This window comes from Salminus brasiliensis, chromosome 10 (genome assembly GCF_030463535.1).
Source record: "Salminus brasiliensis chromosome 10, fSalBra1.hap2, whole genome shotgun sequence".
Lineage (NCBI taxonomy): Eukaryota > Metazoa > Chordata > Actinopteri > Characiformes > Bryconidae > Salminus > Salminus brasiliensis.
In genome coordinates this window covers 16,484,147-16,503,663 of record NC_132887.1, presented here as the reverse complement: position 1 = coordinate 16,503,663, position 19,517 = coordinate 16,484,147, and the positions used below count along the sequence as shown (strand labels likewise).

The following is a 19,517-nucleotide window of genomic DNA, read 5'->3' as shown; positions in this document are numbered from 1 at the left end:
TAGTACTTTCAAAATGTATTCCATGTGGTGATTAGAAGCTCTTAAATTCTGCTTGGTTTGCTGTATTTCCTGTAAGTAGCTACAAATGGTAACAAAAATGACAACTAATACATGTACACAAATGTATCATTCCATTCATTTGTTTGCCTGTTCGTTGTTGTTTGTTTATTTCTGTTTTTTTTCTAAAAACAGCAGCCCTGTACATTATGTGAACATGTAGTGACCAACTGAAATCAAACTTATAAAATAAAATCAGATTGCATTAACTTGCAGTAGTTCTTTTTCAGTGAAGTTGCTGTTTTGGAGATATATTCTTCGTTGCAACCTCCTTTTTGCGTTAAATGAACTCACACTGATACATTGGTTTCCTCAATTCGTTTCATTAACCTCAACTAATACATTTAAAAAATATATACATTAAACATTTTTTTTTTTTTAAATAAACATTTTAAAATGTTCTGAGTGTATTATGTTGACGCCTTTTTCCATCAGGTTCATAGCCTTCACTTTGGACCCCAAGATTAAGTCTGAACCAACTAAACGTCCAGTTGGCCACATTGCAGGGACAGTGTAGAACAACGTTAGAGTCTTTTAGAAGATGCTTGTGACTTAGTTCTTGTTTCTGTTTGACCTCAGAGCCAAGGTTTTCCATTTGAATTTAACAGTAAGGCCTTAATTCTTTACAGATGTTTTATGGGGAATTGTGTATCAATCCAGACACAGAACCTTGCTCTTTTTAGCTGCACTGCATCAAAGTCTCTTCACTTTCTGAAACAATAAAACAGCAAAATACATGTGAAATGCCATTTTCGGCAAATTCAGATGTTTGGTACACATATTTAATTTCATTGATAGTTGACTAATTATTTTTTCTTTGATCTTATATGATCTTGTTCATGCCTTCCTCTTTTATATGGACTCAATTCCAGAGAGTTAACTACTTTACCACTTGACCCAGCATTTTAGTGACAATGCTGTGATTTACATATGTTGAAGACAGTCTGTTATATTAAGTACTCCTTGGTTACTTGAGCACAATGTGAGTAACAGTAAAAAATATCTTCTAAAAGATTTGAAACAGCTTTCATTGATGCTTAAGGCTCTCTCTGTCAAGTAAGCTGATGGAGCTTGAAATGACAACAGTTGTAATTACAACTGCTATTTTTTCAAAATTAGAATTAAGTTCCTTGTTTTAGTTGAATATGCAACTCATTTGTAAATTTAACCTCTTCAGTATAATTTTATCGGCAATGTGTGTGATGTGGAGGAGTTAACATGAAGACGCTTTTGTGTCTGTTTTCTGTAAGGAAAAAAAAGATTTGCAGCACTCTGAACATGAAAAAGGGCGAGTAATGAGCTGAGTTTGAAGTCTGGCCACAGTGCGGTGAATCTCCATTTGACTCAGATCTGCTTTGAATAAAATCTGATTTGCCTCTTTCTAAAATTAGTCTCCTAAATTACATAGTCCAAGGCACAATGTATGAATTCAGGAGACTTGAAGGCTGTCCTGCGCTCTAGCTTCTAATGAGAAACTGCTTGCGGACGACAGTTGGTCATAAAAGCAAGCACCTGCGATGTGGACACCAGGGACATCCATCTTCCTTTATCCCCACCATCAACACCCACAAGAAGGAGTATTTACTTGACCTCTCTATTATTTCCATACGATGAAAGTAGAGAGAATGCTTTTGGTGGTGGGGGAGGGAAATAAGGAGACAGATAGAGATGGTACTGGAGGTCTGGAGCAGGAATAATCATTTCATTATCATTTTAACTGATAACTGTGGGCAAAACAAAAACAACACCTATGACTACCATGACCAAGTCTAAAAACCTTCTATGGTTAAACCAAACACATAAAGTGAGTGAGAATCTCTGTGGACTAGAAACATAGATTATGCCCAGATCTTGATTGTAAAGGGCATTTTCAGAAAGAAATTATTATTATTTAGTATAATCTAGGTCTACGAGTTGTTTTAAATCAATCTTAGAGTTCTTCCTCAAGCACTATTTATTTGCAGGTGGACCAGAATGGCATGGTGGGTATGTAAAAAGAGAACAGTCACCTGCTGACAACCTGAACCAACAAACAGGGTCCATTCCCCAGTGTTTGTTTGCTTTGCTTCTTGGGGGTAACAAAAAGAGCAGTTTGAAAGAGAGCCTCTGAGTTTACTCTCAGGATCTGGAACTTTGTTGGCCGGAAACTGATAGTACCTAGACACCAAAAACAGACACCTGAGTCACAGACTAGAAGAGGGGCTTAAAAGCACTTCCTGAAGCTCTCATGACACATGGCTTTTGTTCACCTAAAAAGAATGAAGAGATATTTGCAGGCTCAAGATAAAGTGTGGCCAGAACTGAAGCTGAACACTGTGGCATTCCCATTTCCCATGAAGCTAATGGTTTTAAGTTGGTTTCTCCTGCTGTGTCAACCAACCATAAAAACATGCCTTGAAAACCATTCATTTCATATCCTACATAGGCACACACTTGTTGAGTTGTCAATCATGCTATGAGATAAACTTTTGGGTTTTTTCTGGTAACAACTATAAGCATGTGGCAGTGTGGCTCATTTTTAATTACAAGGTAGAAAATGTACAAAAGCAAATCTGTTCACTCATGAGAATATCTTAATTAGTAATAATTATATATTCATACATAATATATTAGTTAAGTAAAGTAGTATTAGTAAAGAACTGTTATGTAATTTGGACGTTTTGTAAACTTCCAAAAAGTGTAAATGTTTTACTAGGGAACAAATTGTGGTTCCTTCATGGTTTTAGGCCAAAGAATGTTGTTGGCACTCATATAATTGTGTATGTAAACTTTGATTATGTATGTAGTTGAGCATGCTATTGGAAACCCTGGAAAACAAAATATCCCTAACATATAGAGACCTAACAAAGCTGTTTACAAAACAAATGACAACACATGAAGAACCTGAGGCTTCACTGGTAGAGATGTGATGCTATTTGCTCTGGTGGTTAAAGCTGAATCCAACAGTTAATAATACTAAAGTACAGAACCAACAGCACATCGCAGTGCAAATCATGACTAGCTGGGAAAATCCAACATGTTACATGTCTGTTTGCATAGTCTGATCAGTTGATTGTTTGCAAAAAGGTCTTATACTTCTCTGTTTAAATAAACATATTTGTTTTGGGATCTTACAACCCATATTGCTATGAAGAAGCAAATGAGGTTAAGAATGAGGCTAACAAACGATATTTTTAAATAATCAAAGCTAAAACATCTTTGTTTGGTTTGGTTATAAAAATAGTTTAATGTAAGTCTAGACAGATTTAAACAAGCATAGTACACAATCATTCTAAATGTCCAAAAGGGTTCCTTTGAACTCATGGGTGTTACTAGGACTAATGTTCTTCCCCCACTTGGGAAGATTTTACAGTTGATGTGAAAACATTGCTGTGAGGTTTTTAAATTGTTATAGTACCTTTGTCTTTAAATTCTAAAAGTTTATTCACTCTAACAAATCTCTTTTCCAGATATACTTCTACGTGGTTCTTCTGGGCCCAAACTCTTTGTGGCAACATTTTTGTTTATTTCCCAATTTCTGTATTTACTTATTTTACAAATATCCCTAGAGTGTATTTGCTTTGCTCTATGTATAATGTCATAACATCATGTAGTTCTAGCCTACTGCACTAGGAATCGGCTAAATGTTGCTAAAAGTGAAACATATAGCTTTTCATACAGATTTTGGTTTCAATTAATTTTTTATATTACAACATGTATATTAGCTAGAATTAAAAACAATATCTCTTATCCTGGAAGATTTAAAATATTGGGGTAGCTGTTAGTCTAGGACTAGTGTTATAAGTTGCATGTGGTGTGTTTATGGATTTTTACAAAGGATTTTAGTTTACACATTTTCTTGTTACATATATTTGTAAATAATGACCTTAAATTGACTGCAAGCTTCAGATGCGGGTATTCTGTGACATACAAAAACTCAGATAACATCAACTGAAGCTTGAACCTCAACAGGTCATGTCACTCTACAAGTCTCCTTGCCTGACCTTGTCGCTCTGTTTATATCATGCTAAACTGGCAGGCAGATTTTAAGCTAAAGTAAAGTGGAAGTGGGAAGGTAAATTGGGCTGAGTAACTCGGGCGGATAAGAGGAGCGGTGCGCTTCTCCACAGCTGACCACGCTTACTGCTCTTCAAAGACCAGCAAAGCCATGTGTGCACAAGCCTACAAAACAGGCTGTTTGATGGACCAGTGTTGGAACCTATGCAGGAATCAATGACAGATCATTCACAACCACAAAAAATATCATCACCATTCGTATTAATACCTTTCTTCTAGATTTAAAATTGAAGTTGAAGCAATCAGATTTGCTGAGCTGAAAAGAGAGATGACTTGATCTAGACTCTGATGCTTATCTTGTCATCACAGCAGACTTTAAGGGAGTGATAAGTTGTCAAAAAATTGATTAACGATAGCTTGCTTTTGTCTGTCTGTCAACTCTTCTGTCTTGTCTGTTAGAGTGAAAGAACAATCATCCCAGGACTCACTGTACATGCGTGTCATCGTTTTAGACATAGTTTGCTTCACGTAAACACACCTCAGCTCTCTCAGACATTGCCTGGAGGCCTGGATACAGACATGACAAATCATTCTATAGTACGTTTAGTCAAAACTTATGTTTTGTATGTGTTATGTTCCATTTTCAGTATGATAATTAGAAAGAATTATTAAATGTCTATAATAACAGATTTGTCTGATTTGTTGAGTGGAAATCGTTCAGATTGTAAAATGGGTTTTCATGTGTTTCAAGCCTAGGATAGATGCATAAAACTTTTCCTTTTCCTTTTTATATTTTATGTATCCCTAGTTATAAACATAAATCAATTTGAAGATTTGGTCTATAAAAAAGCATTTAAATATTATTATTGTTTAATGTCTAGAGCAGTTTTTTATCATGACAAATTGAATCTGCCAAAATATTCAAATATGATTTAAACAAAATATAATATTGGACAAAAGAATCTTATTAGAAACACCCTTTAAGATGTTATTTATTAATTATTAATTAATTATTTAAGGAGCAACATGCAAATTACCTTTCAAATGCCTCTTGAAATTACATACTGCATATCCTTTAACACAAAAGGTTATGGTATATTGTGGGTAGGGGTGAAAAGTGCTTGCACAGCTTTATTGTTCTTTTATTTAATTTATTTAATATTAACTTTCAGTGTTGTATGTAGAGCATTTATTTATCTTGTGCATTGTATTGAATGTCTTACATATGCTTACATTTACTAAACATTTTAGAAAGGTTATCATTATAAAGGTAAGTACATATTTTTCCACAATAGAGATGTGTAAGTGTGAAGTACCTTTTAAGAGTTTAACCCCATAAATAGACCAAAAATAGCCTGCTGGTGGGCCAAAAGGGTTATTACAAAATACAAAGAATAACTCCCAGTTTTTACAGAAGTCCCTATAGTTACTGAAAAATATGATACAATGCATAGTGTATGTCTTCACTAGAGAAAACTTGGTTCTGAACTGAATAAATTCCTTCCCCAAACCAATGGACAGTACAGTGGCTAACCACGGGGGAATATTTCTGAGGGAAGTCATCATCCTATTATCACCTCATAAGAACTAGAGCCAAAAATTAACTTGACAGAGCCAGTGAAATCCTGTGCCACACAGCTTAATAGTAATGACAGCCATGTATGAGACAGCATGGAGCGCACTACATATTTCAGCACTCAAATAAATCACAGATGGGCATCCAGGCAGAAGATTAATTCCCTAGCCTCTGAAAATTAGGGGGAATCTTACTCGTCTTACTGGCTAGTCCCTTCCCAAGATATCTGTACCACACAGATAGAAATCATTACATTAAAAGCCAGACATAGACCCAAAAACATTCTTTTTCTCTGTTTCTTGGTAGGACACATTTTTTGAAAAGGATTTGTGTGTAAGTTGGACACTTGAAACATGACAATTTGCAGCTATTTACATACCCACTGCTAATATGACACAGAAACAGTGGGCGTAATTCTAGTTTGCTAAACATTCTGAGGGCTGTGTCCTAAAAGGAACCAATTCAATTGGGTATGCAAACATAATTTCATGCTGCTTTAGTCATCTGAATGTAATAATCAGAATCCAGGCACTGCAATCAAAGAGCACTGGTGGTTATTGCACATATATGGCCACATAGGCTTCGTCTGCAAAACAAATCCGTCCATGGATCAGTGTGTGGGAGGCCGCAGAAAGGGGGAAGACAGAGAGAACGTAAAATTCTATGTTTTAATTGGAGAAGATGAATGTCATCGTCTTGTCTGTCCGCCTCAGCTTTCAAAGTGCCTGGTTGATGTGGTAAGCTGCCATGGCAAGTTGAAACAAGGGAGGGAGCCATTTATTATCCTCAGCCTTTCTGCAGTCATGTGAGCAGTACTGCAAGCATACTGCCTAATAGATAGACAATGTCTAATATATAGTATAATTAATTATTATGAGTAATCATAATGGAAAACTTACATTTTTAGACATATTACATCCCAAAGATTGTTGTCCAGTAACTGTAATATAAACCAGCAACCTGAAGTTCTTTGTAAATTCTGGAGGTCTGAAGGTCCTTTGAATTTAACAGATTAACTAATTTGGTGTATATACTGTGTATATGAACTCTTATATTAATGTTAATTGACTGAAATAATGCTACAGTAACTGTGTCTCACACAAGCAGTAATTAATCTAACATTTAGCAAAATGGCCAAGTGAAATATTACAGGAGGATGAGAAAATCCTGCACCTACCAAATCTAAGGGAACATAAAGATGACAAATTTGTGCCATGCGAGTGCAAACATGCCTATTCGAGTGCAGGGAAAAATAACTAGCTCAGAAACCAAGCAGTGTAATTTATAGACGCTCCCTTAGCTGTCAAGGCATTAATTTCTCTCAGACCTAAGTGCTGACTGTACAAATAATAATACATTTTGCATACTGACATTTTATTTACTCATTCTTCAAAAACTATATAAGAAAAAAGTCATATGTGAAAATAAAACTGAAACAAAAAAGCATTATTCATGTAAGGAGCATATACATTTTAGCAATATTTTTCATTCAAAATGTTACATTTTGGTGAAAGAGTTTACATGTATATGGTTTAATGTAATCTTGTCAGTAAACCCACATTGTTGTTGGTATGTCTATGTAGTCTGATAATCCTCATTTTATTCTGTAATACAATGGACCACCAATTCTGCATTTATACTCACAGAGTACATTATTAAGAACTCATTCTTGTAATTATCTAAATAGTCATGTGGCAACAGTGATATCCTTCATGTAATATTCACACCAATCATCAGAATGGAGAGTGTGATCTCAGTGATTTTAAATGTGGCATGCTTGTTGATGGTATGTCTATAACTGCTGATCTCCTGGGGTTTTCTTGCTCAACAGTCTCTGGAGTGTACTCAAAATGGTGTAATAAAGACAAATCATCCAGTTTTCAGCAGTTCCACAGATGGACACACAGAATGCAGAACACAATAAACCCTGAGGCAAATGGGCTACAGTGTTCTTCCTTCCTCAGCCGAGAACAGAAAGCTGAGGCTGCAGTGGGTACAAAGTGGGTACAAATGTAGCCTGGTCAAGGGAATCTCAAATTCCTCTGAGGCACACAGATGACAGTGTCAGAAGGTAGCACCAACAGAATGAGTCCATCGATCCAACCTGCCTTGTTTTAACAGTTCAGGCTGATGGAGGTGGCGTCATGATGTAAGGAATGTTTTCTTGGCACACTTTGGGCCTGTTAATTCCAATCACTCATCGCATGACACAGCCTATTTAAGTCTTGCCAAATACAATTGAGTTACATTTGCCCATCTTCTAATGGCTACTTCCAGCATGATAATGCCCTATATCACAAAAAGTACATCTAAATCTGGTTTCATAAACATGACAATGAGTTCAGTGTTTTTCAGGGACCTTCCCTGTTACCGGAACTGAATCCAATAGAACTTATGAGATGTGGTGGAATGGAAGACTTGTAGCAATAATTTCTCCTGAAAAATCTGCAGGAATTTGATGATGCAATCATGCCAACATGGACCTGAATCTCAAAGAAATGGTTTAATGGTTTTCTTGTGAAATCCATGTCATTATGAGTTAAGGCAGTTTTTGAAAGCAAACGGAAGCCCTACCCAGTATTAATATAATGTTTATAATAAAGTGCTATCCCCCAATACAGTTTCCCAAATTACAAATGTGATGACTTCTTTTCGTTCCTTTGATGTAGTTGCTTCAGAACATTTTCATTTTATTTATTGAATTAATTCAATAATTAATACTTTAAATGCATGCTACTGAATTAATTAAAGTAATACTACTGAGGAGGAGGCAGTTATACAGTAGGGACTGCATAGCAGTAAATGGGAACACAGAAAGATTTTGTAAAAGTTTAACTCATTGTTAGTTGGCAAAAAGTAGACCTGTCAAACAGACAAAGCCAGTAAATCAGTCTAGAATTCCATCCATACAAAACTCCCCAAAAACGTTTTAATGTGGAAATGGTTTGTCAGAAACATAAGATGAGCTCTTGTCTCTGCAGATTCAGTCCAACTGTTCCTCTACACACAGGAGACAGTGACAAATTGTTCAAAATCTTAAGCAATAAGCACTGATGTCCCATTCTGACACTGCAAAGACATGCCTCTTCCCAATGTTTGGCTTAACAGATGAGTTTTTTCATCACCATAAGTATCTGTTTAAGCTTGCAGATCCAAAATGGTCTTCAAGACAAAAACATTCTCCTCTACTTAGAGAGAATGTACAGTACATTTGCTGATCTCTTCACATAAAACTCTTGATTCATAAAAGCACCAGAAAATAGAGCAAATGATAGCTGGCTACAGTAAGACAGTTTCCCTTTTATGCAGTGCCTTATCAAGGTCATATCTATTAAAGCTACCCATTAGAATGTACTAGAATGTACTAACCATTGCCTTACAACATGGACCATTGTTATTTGCCTGATGTTCCAGTCATTTGCTATGTCAAACCAAATCAAGAAAAGAAAGACCTCATCAAAAAACATGTGCACTCATGTGAGTGCTTTAGCTTACACGGAGGACATTTTAAATACATGGAGAATGAAATACATATTTGACTTCAGTTGACTAGCACTCCTACAGGTTTGTTTTATGCTGCTTTAGTTAGAGCAGTTTCTATTGTCTGTGTCTTGTTAAACCACATTCTTCCTTTGCACTCCTTTGTTTCTGACAGGTAAGGAAGAACAGCACATGTGGACACAAACTAAACGATTGTATGACCATTGTATCATTGAAACTTGTCTTTTGTAATTATGAAATTTACAAAGGTTAGAACTTGTTGTACTTTTCACCTAGAAATAGTCTAAGTCTGAAGGATGTATTGCATATAAGAACCACATTTTGTTATGTGGCATATTATTATATTAAAAACACACTAATGTACAAATGCAAAGAACTCTTTTTACAGGTTAAAAAAACATATGCAACATTTAGTGCATTATCATTTATGCTTGTTGGCAGTAAAAACATATGTATTTGAATTGTAAGATTACACCAGTCCTAATAATTAAAAAAAATGCAAGATGAGGAGGAACAAGGGTTGCTTAGATTTTAGGAAAACATAGTATAAAAAGCACTATTATATGCATAAAATCTGAAAAGAGCGGGGTCTGAAGTACAACACTGCTATCTAGCAGTCTGGGTCTAAAAAACAACAAAAGATGAGCCACTGTCTGCCACCAATTGTTACATGTACATTTTTAAATAAAAACAATATTACCGTGTTTTTAAGAATCAATACAATATTGCAAAGCCTTTTTTTCTGATAGTCTGATACATCAATATTTTCCTACACCCCTAATTTTCTTTAAGAGAGCCTAGGAATCTTGCTAGGATGCAGCATCATGAAAAAATGCCTCTTTACTGATTTGCTATGTAATTACATATTAACTCATATAAAATATTTCACACACACACACACACACACACACACACACACTATAGACCATATTTTCAGAAATTGTTAAACATTTACATCTAAGTCATCACCAGTCAACAGTGACCTAAGCTACAAATCTGATAAATCTTCACATAATTAACTGGCCTGCCAAAATTATCTCAGTGGCACAGCAGCATATTATCCAGGAAGCCACTGAAGGTTCCAGGAGAACATGCAAGGAGATTGCATTTCTCTGTAGTCTTAGCTAATTTCAGTATAATGACTCATTAGGATAAAACAACTGGACAATATATTGGCCCTTAATGTTCTATAGACAAAACACAATCTTTTGGACAATAGATGACCTGCTATAAAGCAAAGATTGCATTTCACTGTAAAAAAAAATTATACCAACATTCAAGCATGGTGTTTTGTTGCATTGTGACCAGTAATTAATGTAACTGTGAATTCTGTTCTATATAATAAAATTCATATGTAATCTGTCTATCCATTTGCTCAAGTTATCTAGCAAGACAATGGTCCTGAAAAGAAACTAAATGGAAGTTTCGGTGTTAGTTTGCAAACTCCTGACATGAACCTTATACAGATGATATGGCAGTTAATCAAACAAGCAGTTTATTCTTTAAAAGTCTAAAAGTCTTAAAATAAATGAGAATTAATGAAGTTCTACAATGGAGAACATTGCAGCTGTGTTTTATTGTTGATAAGATCCCTTAGTTGAAAGACCAAATATGTTGACAGTTACATATTTGCCATAATACAGAAAACTGAAGGGCATGGCACTCATGGGTTGGCATAATCACATACACTGAGATTCTGAAAATCTGAAAACTGTATCTTTAAGTAATATTGTATTTTAATTCAGATACATATGGTGTGTGTTCTTAATAATGGAACAATTATAGGGTATTGCATCTTGTTTACATTAACTTTAACACTAACATTGGGCACCACTTTCAGACGCAAACAGGACGCATTGTGTATGAAACTTGTGAGTATGAGTCGGACGCCTGTTTTTTTCTCCAATCATATGAAAAAGCGCCAAATGGTTTTGTCGTCCTTATACATAAATCCAGAAAACATGTGAGGTGATATCAAAAATATCCCCCATTCCGTTCAGTTTAGTCGTTTGTGAAGCTAGCTTTATAGAATCAGACGTACATTTGCGATAATCACTCAGATGGAAGTCTTATTGGGAGACTCCTTTTAACAGTAACAGCTGCCAGCGCGCCTTGCCGGACCGAAGTGTGAAACACGTACTGAAAGAATATTTAGTAACAGTTTTTAACCTTAAGGGCTAGGTGTCAGTGAATGAGAAGACTGCGCAAACCCTCTATTGATATAATCTCAATACGCACTCGACGTGAGATGAAAGCCATGCAATTAATGTTATTGTTTGTCAAATTTAATACTATTTAATAGTAAATAGAATCAAAACATTGTATAATGTAGGGTGGGGAAGAAGCTCTTTTGGTCAGTGAACTTTTCAGTTTCTATTTTGTTTTCAGCTTGTTGGCGGTTCCATTATTTTACTGCTCCATGCACCCTTTGGTGCGTCAAAAGTCCTGTCTAGTTTGCAGGAATTGCTATGCACGTTGCTGCGTACGTATGGGCCCTCATACTTTGCCCTCATCTTGGCGCACGGATGGTAAACAATAATTGTAGGTGTTTTAAAGATATACTATTAGTTTTTTTTAAGAAATTATTATTTCCCACATGAACAGCCCTGTATTCAGACAGGGCAACCCTGATATGGATTAGTCTACTGGTGGACTAAACGGCAATCTGAATGACGTTTTTCAATTGAAAGAATGATGTAGATCATTACTGGATTCAAAGCCTTCCCAGGAAACCTGCTCATCCAGATACAAAGAACATTAGACTTTTCCTCAACCACGAAACCCCTCCACACCCACGGCTGTCATATTATATGCTCAAATAATATTATTTATATTAACTTACACTCTAATACACTAATTGTGACTAGGGACGTTTAAACTTATGCTACAAAGGCCCACATTTGTGGGGCCCTGTGGTGGCTCGGGGGTCTTAGGAGACGGATTACACTGCTTATATAAAAACTGTGCTTGGTACTACTCCCAAATTAATGAATGAATGCTTCATGGTATCCTCTTAAATAAAGCATCGAACAGCAAGAATTTATATATTTAGCCAATTTCTATTGAACAATAAAAACATTTATGGTATATAGTATATGTAAGTTATTTTTAGCTTTTAATTGTTAATTGTTTGTGAGATGTGACGAAAACATTTTTGCATATATTTGCATACTCCTCCACACCAACCCCCGTTAACAGGAATGTTCCAGCGTGGCCTGACTTTGTAAATGTTCAATACAGATCAGCCAATCAGACCACATATTATTTATATATATCTATATCAGTCTTATAAGCACAGTAGAACAATCTAAGGCGCACGTTGGAGAAATTTTAAATGTAAGAAGCATGAAGGAAGCCATTTCAACAGCAGACCAGTTATACTACTGTTCATGCTGGAAGTCTTCAAGCTCAAGACAGTTTTTGTTTGTTTTTATCCAGCGCAGATGACACTGGAGAGCACTTGGTGAGAAAGGCTTTCTACTATTCAGTAAATATTTTTGCACAAGCTAGTTTGCTTCCTCTGTAACACGAATGTGTACTTTTAGGAAAAGCTTATTCATTAGAACTATTTCCCCAGTCACCAACACCTTCTGGCTATCCCTAAGCCCCGCCCCACGCCTCTCACGCACCGCCCCCAATAAAAAAACAGCGAAAATGAGCTGTTCTTAGCTTTACTCAAATACCTTTTCAACAGAAAAAACTCATGTAGACGATGTGTGCATAAAGTGATTTTGGTGGCCAGCCTTCAAGTCACAGATTAAAGTTCGGAATATACCTATAAACATATAAACCAATATCATTGAGTGGCACCATATACAGCTATTTCTTCACTTTGTAAAAAATAAATCCCAGTAAATAACGTTCCCTGTCTTGTTATATACCCCTTCTAAATACTATTCCCATTTGCCCTGTCTAACCCCTCATGGGGAAATGCTTAGTTCTCTTTAGCCTTAATAGAAAATATCTTCCAGTTCTATCCAACCCTTCAAAAGTCTAAATTGGCTGCGCGATTAGCAAACTAGTAGCTACATCTGATGTGAGACATTTGAAACTTTAAGTGCGTCTGAAAAACTTGCAAGGGGTGAATACACACACCGCCTGTCAACAATGCTCTAAAGATGTGTCACTGAAATGTTTTTCAGGAGCAAGAGCATTAGCCTTAGATACTTCATGATAAATCAGCATTTTTTTAAACGGTATAAAATAGAATCGCAAGTATTATTATTATTTTGATTATCTTAGTTTAAAGGATATAACGTGCTTTTATTATTACTATGATGATTATAATTATTATTGTTGTTGTTGTACACTAAAATGAACACGATTTAAACTTATATAAAGTAATTGTGTTGATGTAACATATTTTATTCATTTGCAACCGATTATAGATTATAGAGACTTCTTAGGATCTAAAGTGACCAAAAAAGGAAATTGAAACGGTGCGAAAATATAGTCGGTCTATTGTATTTGCGGAGTAAATCCATACGCTGAATCCAGTACATGATAAAAACACGTAATTACGTTCGTAAAACCGCAATTTTAGGACTTTGATTGTACATTGGAAAAAGTACATTTTCGTTTTCACATGAATGAAGTATGTCACTGCAGCACAGTTACAAAACAGTTACCATTTTTTTCAGTGGATGTGACTTCAAGCTACTACCAATGATAAAAAAAAATAATAAAAAAACACTGGAGAAGAATATATTTATTCCATTTAGTATTCTTTTTTTTATTTACCCATCTTTTATGTAGTGAACGTTAAATACAGTCTATTTTAAACTGTTCACTTATTTAAAATGAATTCTTAAATGAATTCTTAGAGAATACCAGTTGCTCGTTGATTATGCTAAAAATAAAAACGTTAAGCATACAATGGACAGTAAATCTAATCGCTTGTGGGCGTGTCAAAACTCAAATGCTTGTTTGCATTTTTATTTGATTTATTTTGAGGGCCTGTATTTTTCTATTTTAAAACCATAAACTCATTGTATTAAAGAAAACCTGGATATGTACTTAACCCACAAAGCTTTAGTTATCTGTACACTTTAATACAACATGTCCCCCAAACATTTAAACACGGTAAAGCAGATGCATTTGGGCAATTAGATGCACTTTTTGAGTTTTTGCAGGTCGATTTTAACAAAACCACTTGTGTTGTCTATGCCTTCCTATAACAAAGAAGAAGGAAATTAGGCAGTTGGCGCAAGTCGTTGACAAACGTGTGCATCCAGTTGGTTCATTTCCAACTCCCACAATTGTATACATAAACAAATTTGAAAAGCTAATGCTTCAAACGATAACTTAGCAGCAAACCTGAACAGTGTTCAAGTGCAATCTTTGCTAGCCATATCCAAAGTTGAGCCATGAACTCAAACGAGCTTATTTAAGGAAAATGCTTGAATGGAACCAAGAAAAAAAACATAACAAAAAAAAAAAAAGTCTATTAATTACCATGATCACTTATCGTAATATAAAAATTACAGTTAAGATTTTCTGCTAAGCCTGACCTTTTTTTTTCTTTATGTTTAAATTTCATAAAACAGGGACGTTTACCCGAACTGCCCCAAAATACCCATAACGCACAAGTAGTGTGTGAAACTGTATCCGATGGTGGTATCCCAAACCAATCCCGAGATGCGGAGTCATTAGAGGAGTAAATTAAACTCTTGTCGATATTCAATATTGGACCGCCTTTCTGGCTCTGGTCCAGTATAAACAACGATAGCATCACATAAGGCGCCAAACGCTGCTAAGCACCATTAAACATGGTAGCGCACATGAGAGGAAAGCAAAATAGCCCTATCGCCCACTCACCCACGCGTTTTTCCACACGCCATATTGCATTCAACTGTTTCTTGTTGGGGGGAAAAGAAAAGGCACCCTGAGTTTTAACTGCTCTTTTGCAGCTAATTGTGGTTGTAGTAGGGTACACTTGGATACCACCAAGCCGGGGGCTGAGTGGTGATCCTGGACTCGATAACACACAGCAAAGCAGAACGCCAAAATTCCAAATGTCCAAAACTTAAAGCATTGCCCTTGTCCTTATAATCAAATACAAAAATGACATAGACTACAAGCGTTTATTTATACCATGCCTTTATTCAGCTTATTTACAAATGAATTTATAAAAAATATATAACTAAAGAATTTGTCATATTTAACATTTACAATTAATTACTTTGTTCACATATTTGAGTGTGATTAACGTATTGCAGTATTTTTATTCTTTTTTTTCCCAAAGGTATTGCTGAGGACATGTAACCAATAACATTTCACTATTGCCAAGTTAGGTTGACTCTTGACAATGGCAAACATCGTTTTGCATTGGCAATGCAGTCGTTTTCATAAATAGCGGAACAAAAGAAAAACCAACCAACCAGCCACCAGCACAGCGCGGAATGAGGACAGCTGCAATAAAGCAAAACATTACATTCATTTCGTTTCAGAAGGAAAAAAGAAAGATCGTACTGCAGACGAGAAGCCAGGCTGGGGTTGAGAGAGCTGGGTCACAGGGGGCTGGGCCAGAGCGTGACAAGGGCAGGTCGCTGTGAGGAAGATGAGCGTTTGAACTTACAGTCAGAATTCTTGAAATGCGCTCAGCTAAATGCGCTGCTAGCTTTAGCAGAGGAGAGGAGAGATGGCGGTGTGCTTCCGGGGCTACGAAGATGAGGTAGGAAGGCTGAGGCCGTGGATGCTGGCAAGAGCCTCGTGCTTGCTTAGAGGACTCGGTGGTTTTCTGTCTCCTGGAAAGCACAGATAAGAGACATATTTAGAGACTAAGCAAGTTGTAATTGTATTACTACAGTAGCTCGGTACAGTTATAACCCTCCTGCATAACCTCACACACACACACACACACAAAACGCTAAATATAAATACATGTATGAACGTTCAACCTATTAAACGCCAGGCTTATTGTTTAGGTCCAATAATAAATTAATAACCAAATTATTCTTCCATTGCAATAAACCATATAAACTAACTAGCTGATCGTTAATGTAGTAACAGAAAATGGCAACTTCACAGGAACATACCTTCTTAACATTAAATGAAAATCAGTGTAAAAATATTTTATTCCATTTCAATTGGTCCATTCAACAATTGACACAATTATGTCAAAAAGTGAAAAATGTATATATGAAGAAAGTTTATGCTTAGGTTATTATTTAAAGGATTTTGAGCCCAGTCCCTCTAATAAACAAAATAAACAAAAATGTCATAAATCATCAATAAAACATCATATTCATAAACAGTAAAATTTCATAATGTCACTCCCAGTTAATCCATATGACGTAGACCACAGCGCAAGCCCAAGCTGAGGTCAGAAAATAACAAGCTGACCTGACATGAACTCTTCCACTCCTCACCAAATCCTGTGCAAGCAGCACAAAGCTTTTCTAAGTAAAAGTAATGTTTACTGTTTCACTGGCGCATCACCGTCTCCAGACATCTTTACATGCCAGCAAAGTATAGGTGTAGTAAATGCTTATGTTTCATATGTAAAAAAGAAAAGTGAGCAACAATAGTAATTATTAATAAAACAAAAAAAATGAATAAAAAAAATAATTTTGCAGAATGCTGTCGAGTGGGGTCTAATGTCCTGATCCAGAAAAGGTTTGTGAAATTGCGTCGCCTGTTAATGCTGATCAGTTGAAAAGAGTTAATATCATTTTAATGAGAATACTATGGTTAACTTAGCTTATGCTTATGGGAAATGTAGTTCTAATTAGCTGTGAGGTTTCTGGTGTGGACTCCACTAGTAAAAGAAAATGAAAATGAAAGGTTAACACTGCAGTGTAGGTGCAAAGTCAGTGTAGGTTTATCAAAAAAGGATGGTGCCTACCATCTCGTGCAGCATGTTTGAAGGGCATGGAAGAATGAATGTCTCCTGAATGGATTGCCATGCCACTGCCTGGGTGGGACAGACTTGCCCCCTGCGCCTGCCAGTGGGGACCGGGGCTCACGTAGCTACCTGCTGGGCCACTATAAACCCCATACTGGTTTGAAGGTGAATATGCGCATGGCGGAACGTAACTAGATAGAGTGGATGAAGGCTGAGAAAACAGAAACACACACATATTATTTTTTAATCAATTATTCCATACTATTATAAACAGATCTGTACTAAACCGAACAGTGACCTCTTATAAATTCTACATATTTTTTGCCTAATATACTGGCTGTGTTATATGCTATTACCTGAGGGTACTTTATGTCTGCGTCAATAGACGATTTGTCTAATCCGTTCACTCCATGCGTGGAGGGAAATGTGGCTCTATTCACACTCCCCCAGTCCTCCATTTTTGGTGCGTATCCTTCAGCGCCAGCAATAGCTGGATAGAAAACAGACATTTCAAACAAAACCACACGTTGTACTTTGTGTTTTAAAGGAAAGAAAACAAAAATAACTTAAACAACATGTAAAAATATAAATAATGGCGAATATAAAAGGTTTAATAGATTATTAACGAACGAATAATTAAGCATGAGCTATTTTATTGAAACGAATGAAATGAATATTAAGTGTCATTTTTATTGTAATTATTTTTTTTTACATTTTTAACTAATTAGATTTTTTGTGAATTAAATACATTTTGTAGTTCTTAAATTAGTTGCCAACCTAATTTTAATATAATGCACAATGAAACTGATATGTAACGTTTGCCTAAGTTTATCCAAAAGTGTACACGCCAAGCATTCACAAACGACTGTACCAAAATAATATACTAGTAATATGAATAATATATCTTAATTGTCGAACTGCATGTACTGATTTTAACATAATCGTGGCCTTGTCAGTAGAAATAGTTATTCTTCTGAAATATTCGATCATAACGCGTTGCTACTTGCAGGCTAGTTCCTAGTTCCTACTTGTTTGTGGGAGAGTGGCCTACAAAACCGAGGCCTCCACGACCGTGATATTACGCTAGCTTAACTAAAAAATATTTATACGACGCTGAAGACTTTATTTTTTAGTTTCTGTCAATTCTGTAATATTTGTAGCGTATATATTCTGCATAAACACTTCGTACATTTCGTAGGCTATACTAAAGCTGAGAAGTGCAGTAGGCCCCACATAGCAGAGTAGTTCTGCAGTCAGTCATGGAAAACATTTTGTCTATAAAATGTAATGCCAACTAGTCTCACCTGAGGGGTCCATGAAAGCTCGAATGCCCAGTATATTGCTGACCGTGTGTGCTGAAGGCCAGCCGCGAGACAGGCTCACATGGCCGCCGGTGACTGGGACACCAGGAGCGCTGCTCATTTTGGTTCCGGAAGGGGACATAGCATTGGGGTACGAGTACGGGTATAAATGGTTGTAAGAAAGGCTCGGCTGTGGCGGTGCTTGCTTGCCACTCTCATACTGGTTGGGCTGGGAGAGATTTCCAATTTTGTTCCGTAAAATCCGACTGATGGAGCTGACCGAGGGCACGTTGTATTTGTCACATACTCCATCTGCTAGAAGTCGGTCCCGAATCTCCCAAGCGAAAATCCCCGGGTCTCCTTGTTTGTATTCCCGTATGCTTTTCACCACGTTGGGCGTCGTAACTCGCGGTTTGCTCCCTCCAATAGCGCCGGGTAATATAGACCCGGTTTCGTTGTATCTCGCAAGGATCTTGCTCACGCAGCCATGGGAAACTCGAAGCTGCCTACTGATGTCACAGGGTCGGATCCCGAGCTGGGCTAACTCCACTATTCTCAGCCGTATAGCGTTGGGCAGAGGTCGTCCGTTCACAAACACCCCTCCTAACTGGTTCACCTCCCCGTAAGTTTGCTCTGGAGGAAAAGAACACAGCAAAGCTGGATTACAAAACGCGAAACGCGAATCCGCTAATCACTTCAGATAACAAGCTAAAATAAAATGGCGATCCTGGGCGCACTTTGTAAAAGCTTTAGGCTAGATAAAACTTTTTGATACTTATATGCAAAGTGTGTCAATGGCATACGTGCACGTCGTAACCTACAGCCTAAATGTGTGTAAAGGTATTGGTCTTTTGCTTGTCAATAGCATGCACAGTCGACATGCAACACTATGCCTGAACAACTAACTGGTTAATTAGTTAGTTGCATCTGCTAGACGTAAACTTTACCGTGAGTTCTGCCGTTATGCAGGCATGTAAAACAAACGCGCTCAGTTGCTTTCATCCCCCTGCCACTGAAGCATGCATGATGTGGACGAGGGCTCACCCATTTGTCCGTGGTTTCGTGATGCTTTCCTTGAAACGCTTTCCCCTTCAATGGCTGAACGCGCTGTCTCCTCCGCATGTAGTGTGCAGCGCTTGAAAAGTGGGCTAAAAATATCCGCAGATTGCCGCTCTGCTCCTCCAGAAGCAAAATGTCAAGAGTTCCCTTGAACGAAGCGAGCAGGCTGCACTTACTTCGT

At 36.8% G+C, this 19,517-nt stretch overlaps 1 protein-coding gene across 1 annotated transcript; it reads right to left on the bottom strand.

Annotated features, from left to right (window-relative positions):
* Nucleotides 1-15,790: 15,790 nt before the first annotated feature.
* On the bottom strand, nt 15,791-19,325 carry pax1a (paired box 1a). The gene is made up of 5 exons (XM_072690208.1): nt 19,322-19,325; nt 18,281-18,934; nt 17,333-17,466; nt 16,977-17,187; nt 15,791-15,876 (listed from the first exon to the last, which is right to left on the bottom strand). The coding sequence occupies exons 1-5, from the start codon at nt 19,323-19,325 to the stop codon at nt 15,791-15,793; spliced, it is 1,089 nt and encodes a 362-aa protein (XP_072546309.1).
* Between the last annotated feature and the right edge of the window lie 192 nt (nt 19,326-19,517).

Bases quoted from the DNA above. Each gene is read 5' to 3' on its own strand.
- pax1a (XM_072690208.1), bottom strand. The intron at 17,188-17,332 runs GTAATAGCATAT...CTGTTTTCTCAG, and splicing joins CAGACATAAAGTACCCTCAG to CCTTCATCCACTCTATCTAG. The intron at 15,877-16,976 runs GTAGGCACCATC...TGTGCTTTCCAG, and splicing joins CAAACATGCTGCACGAGATG to GAGACAGAAAACCACCGAGT.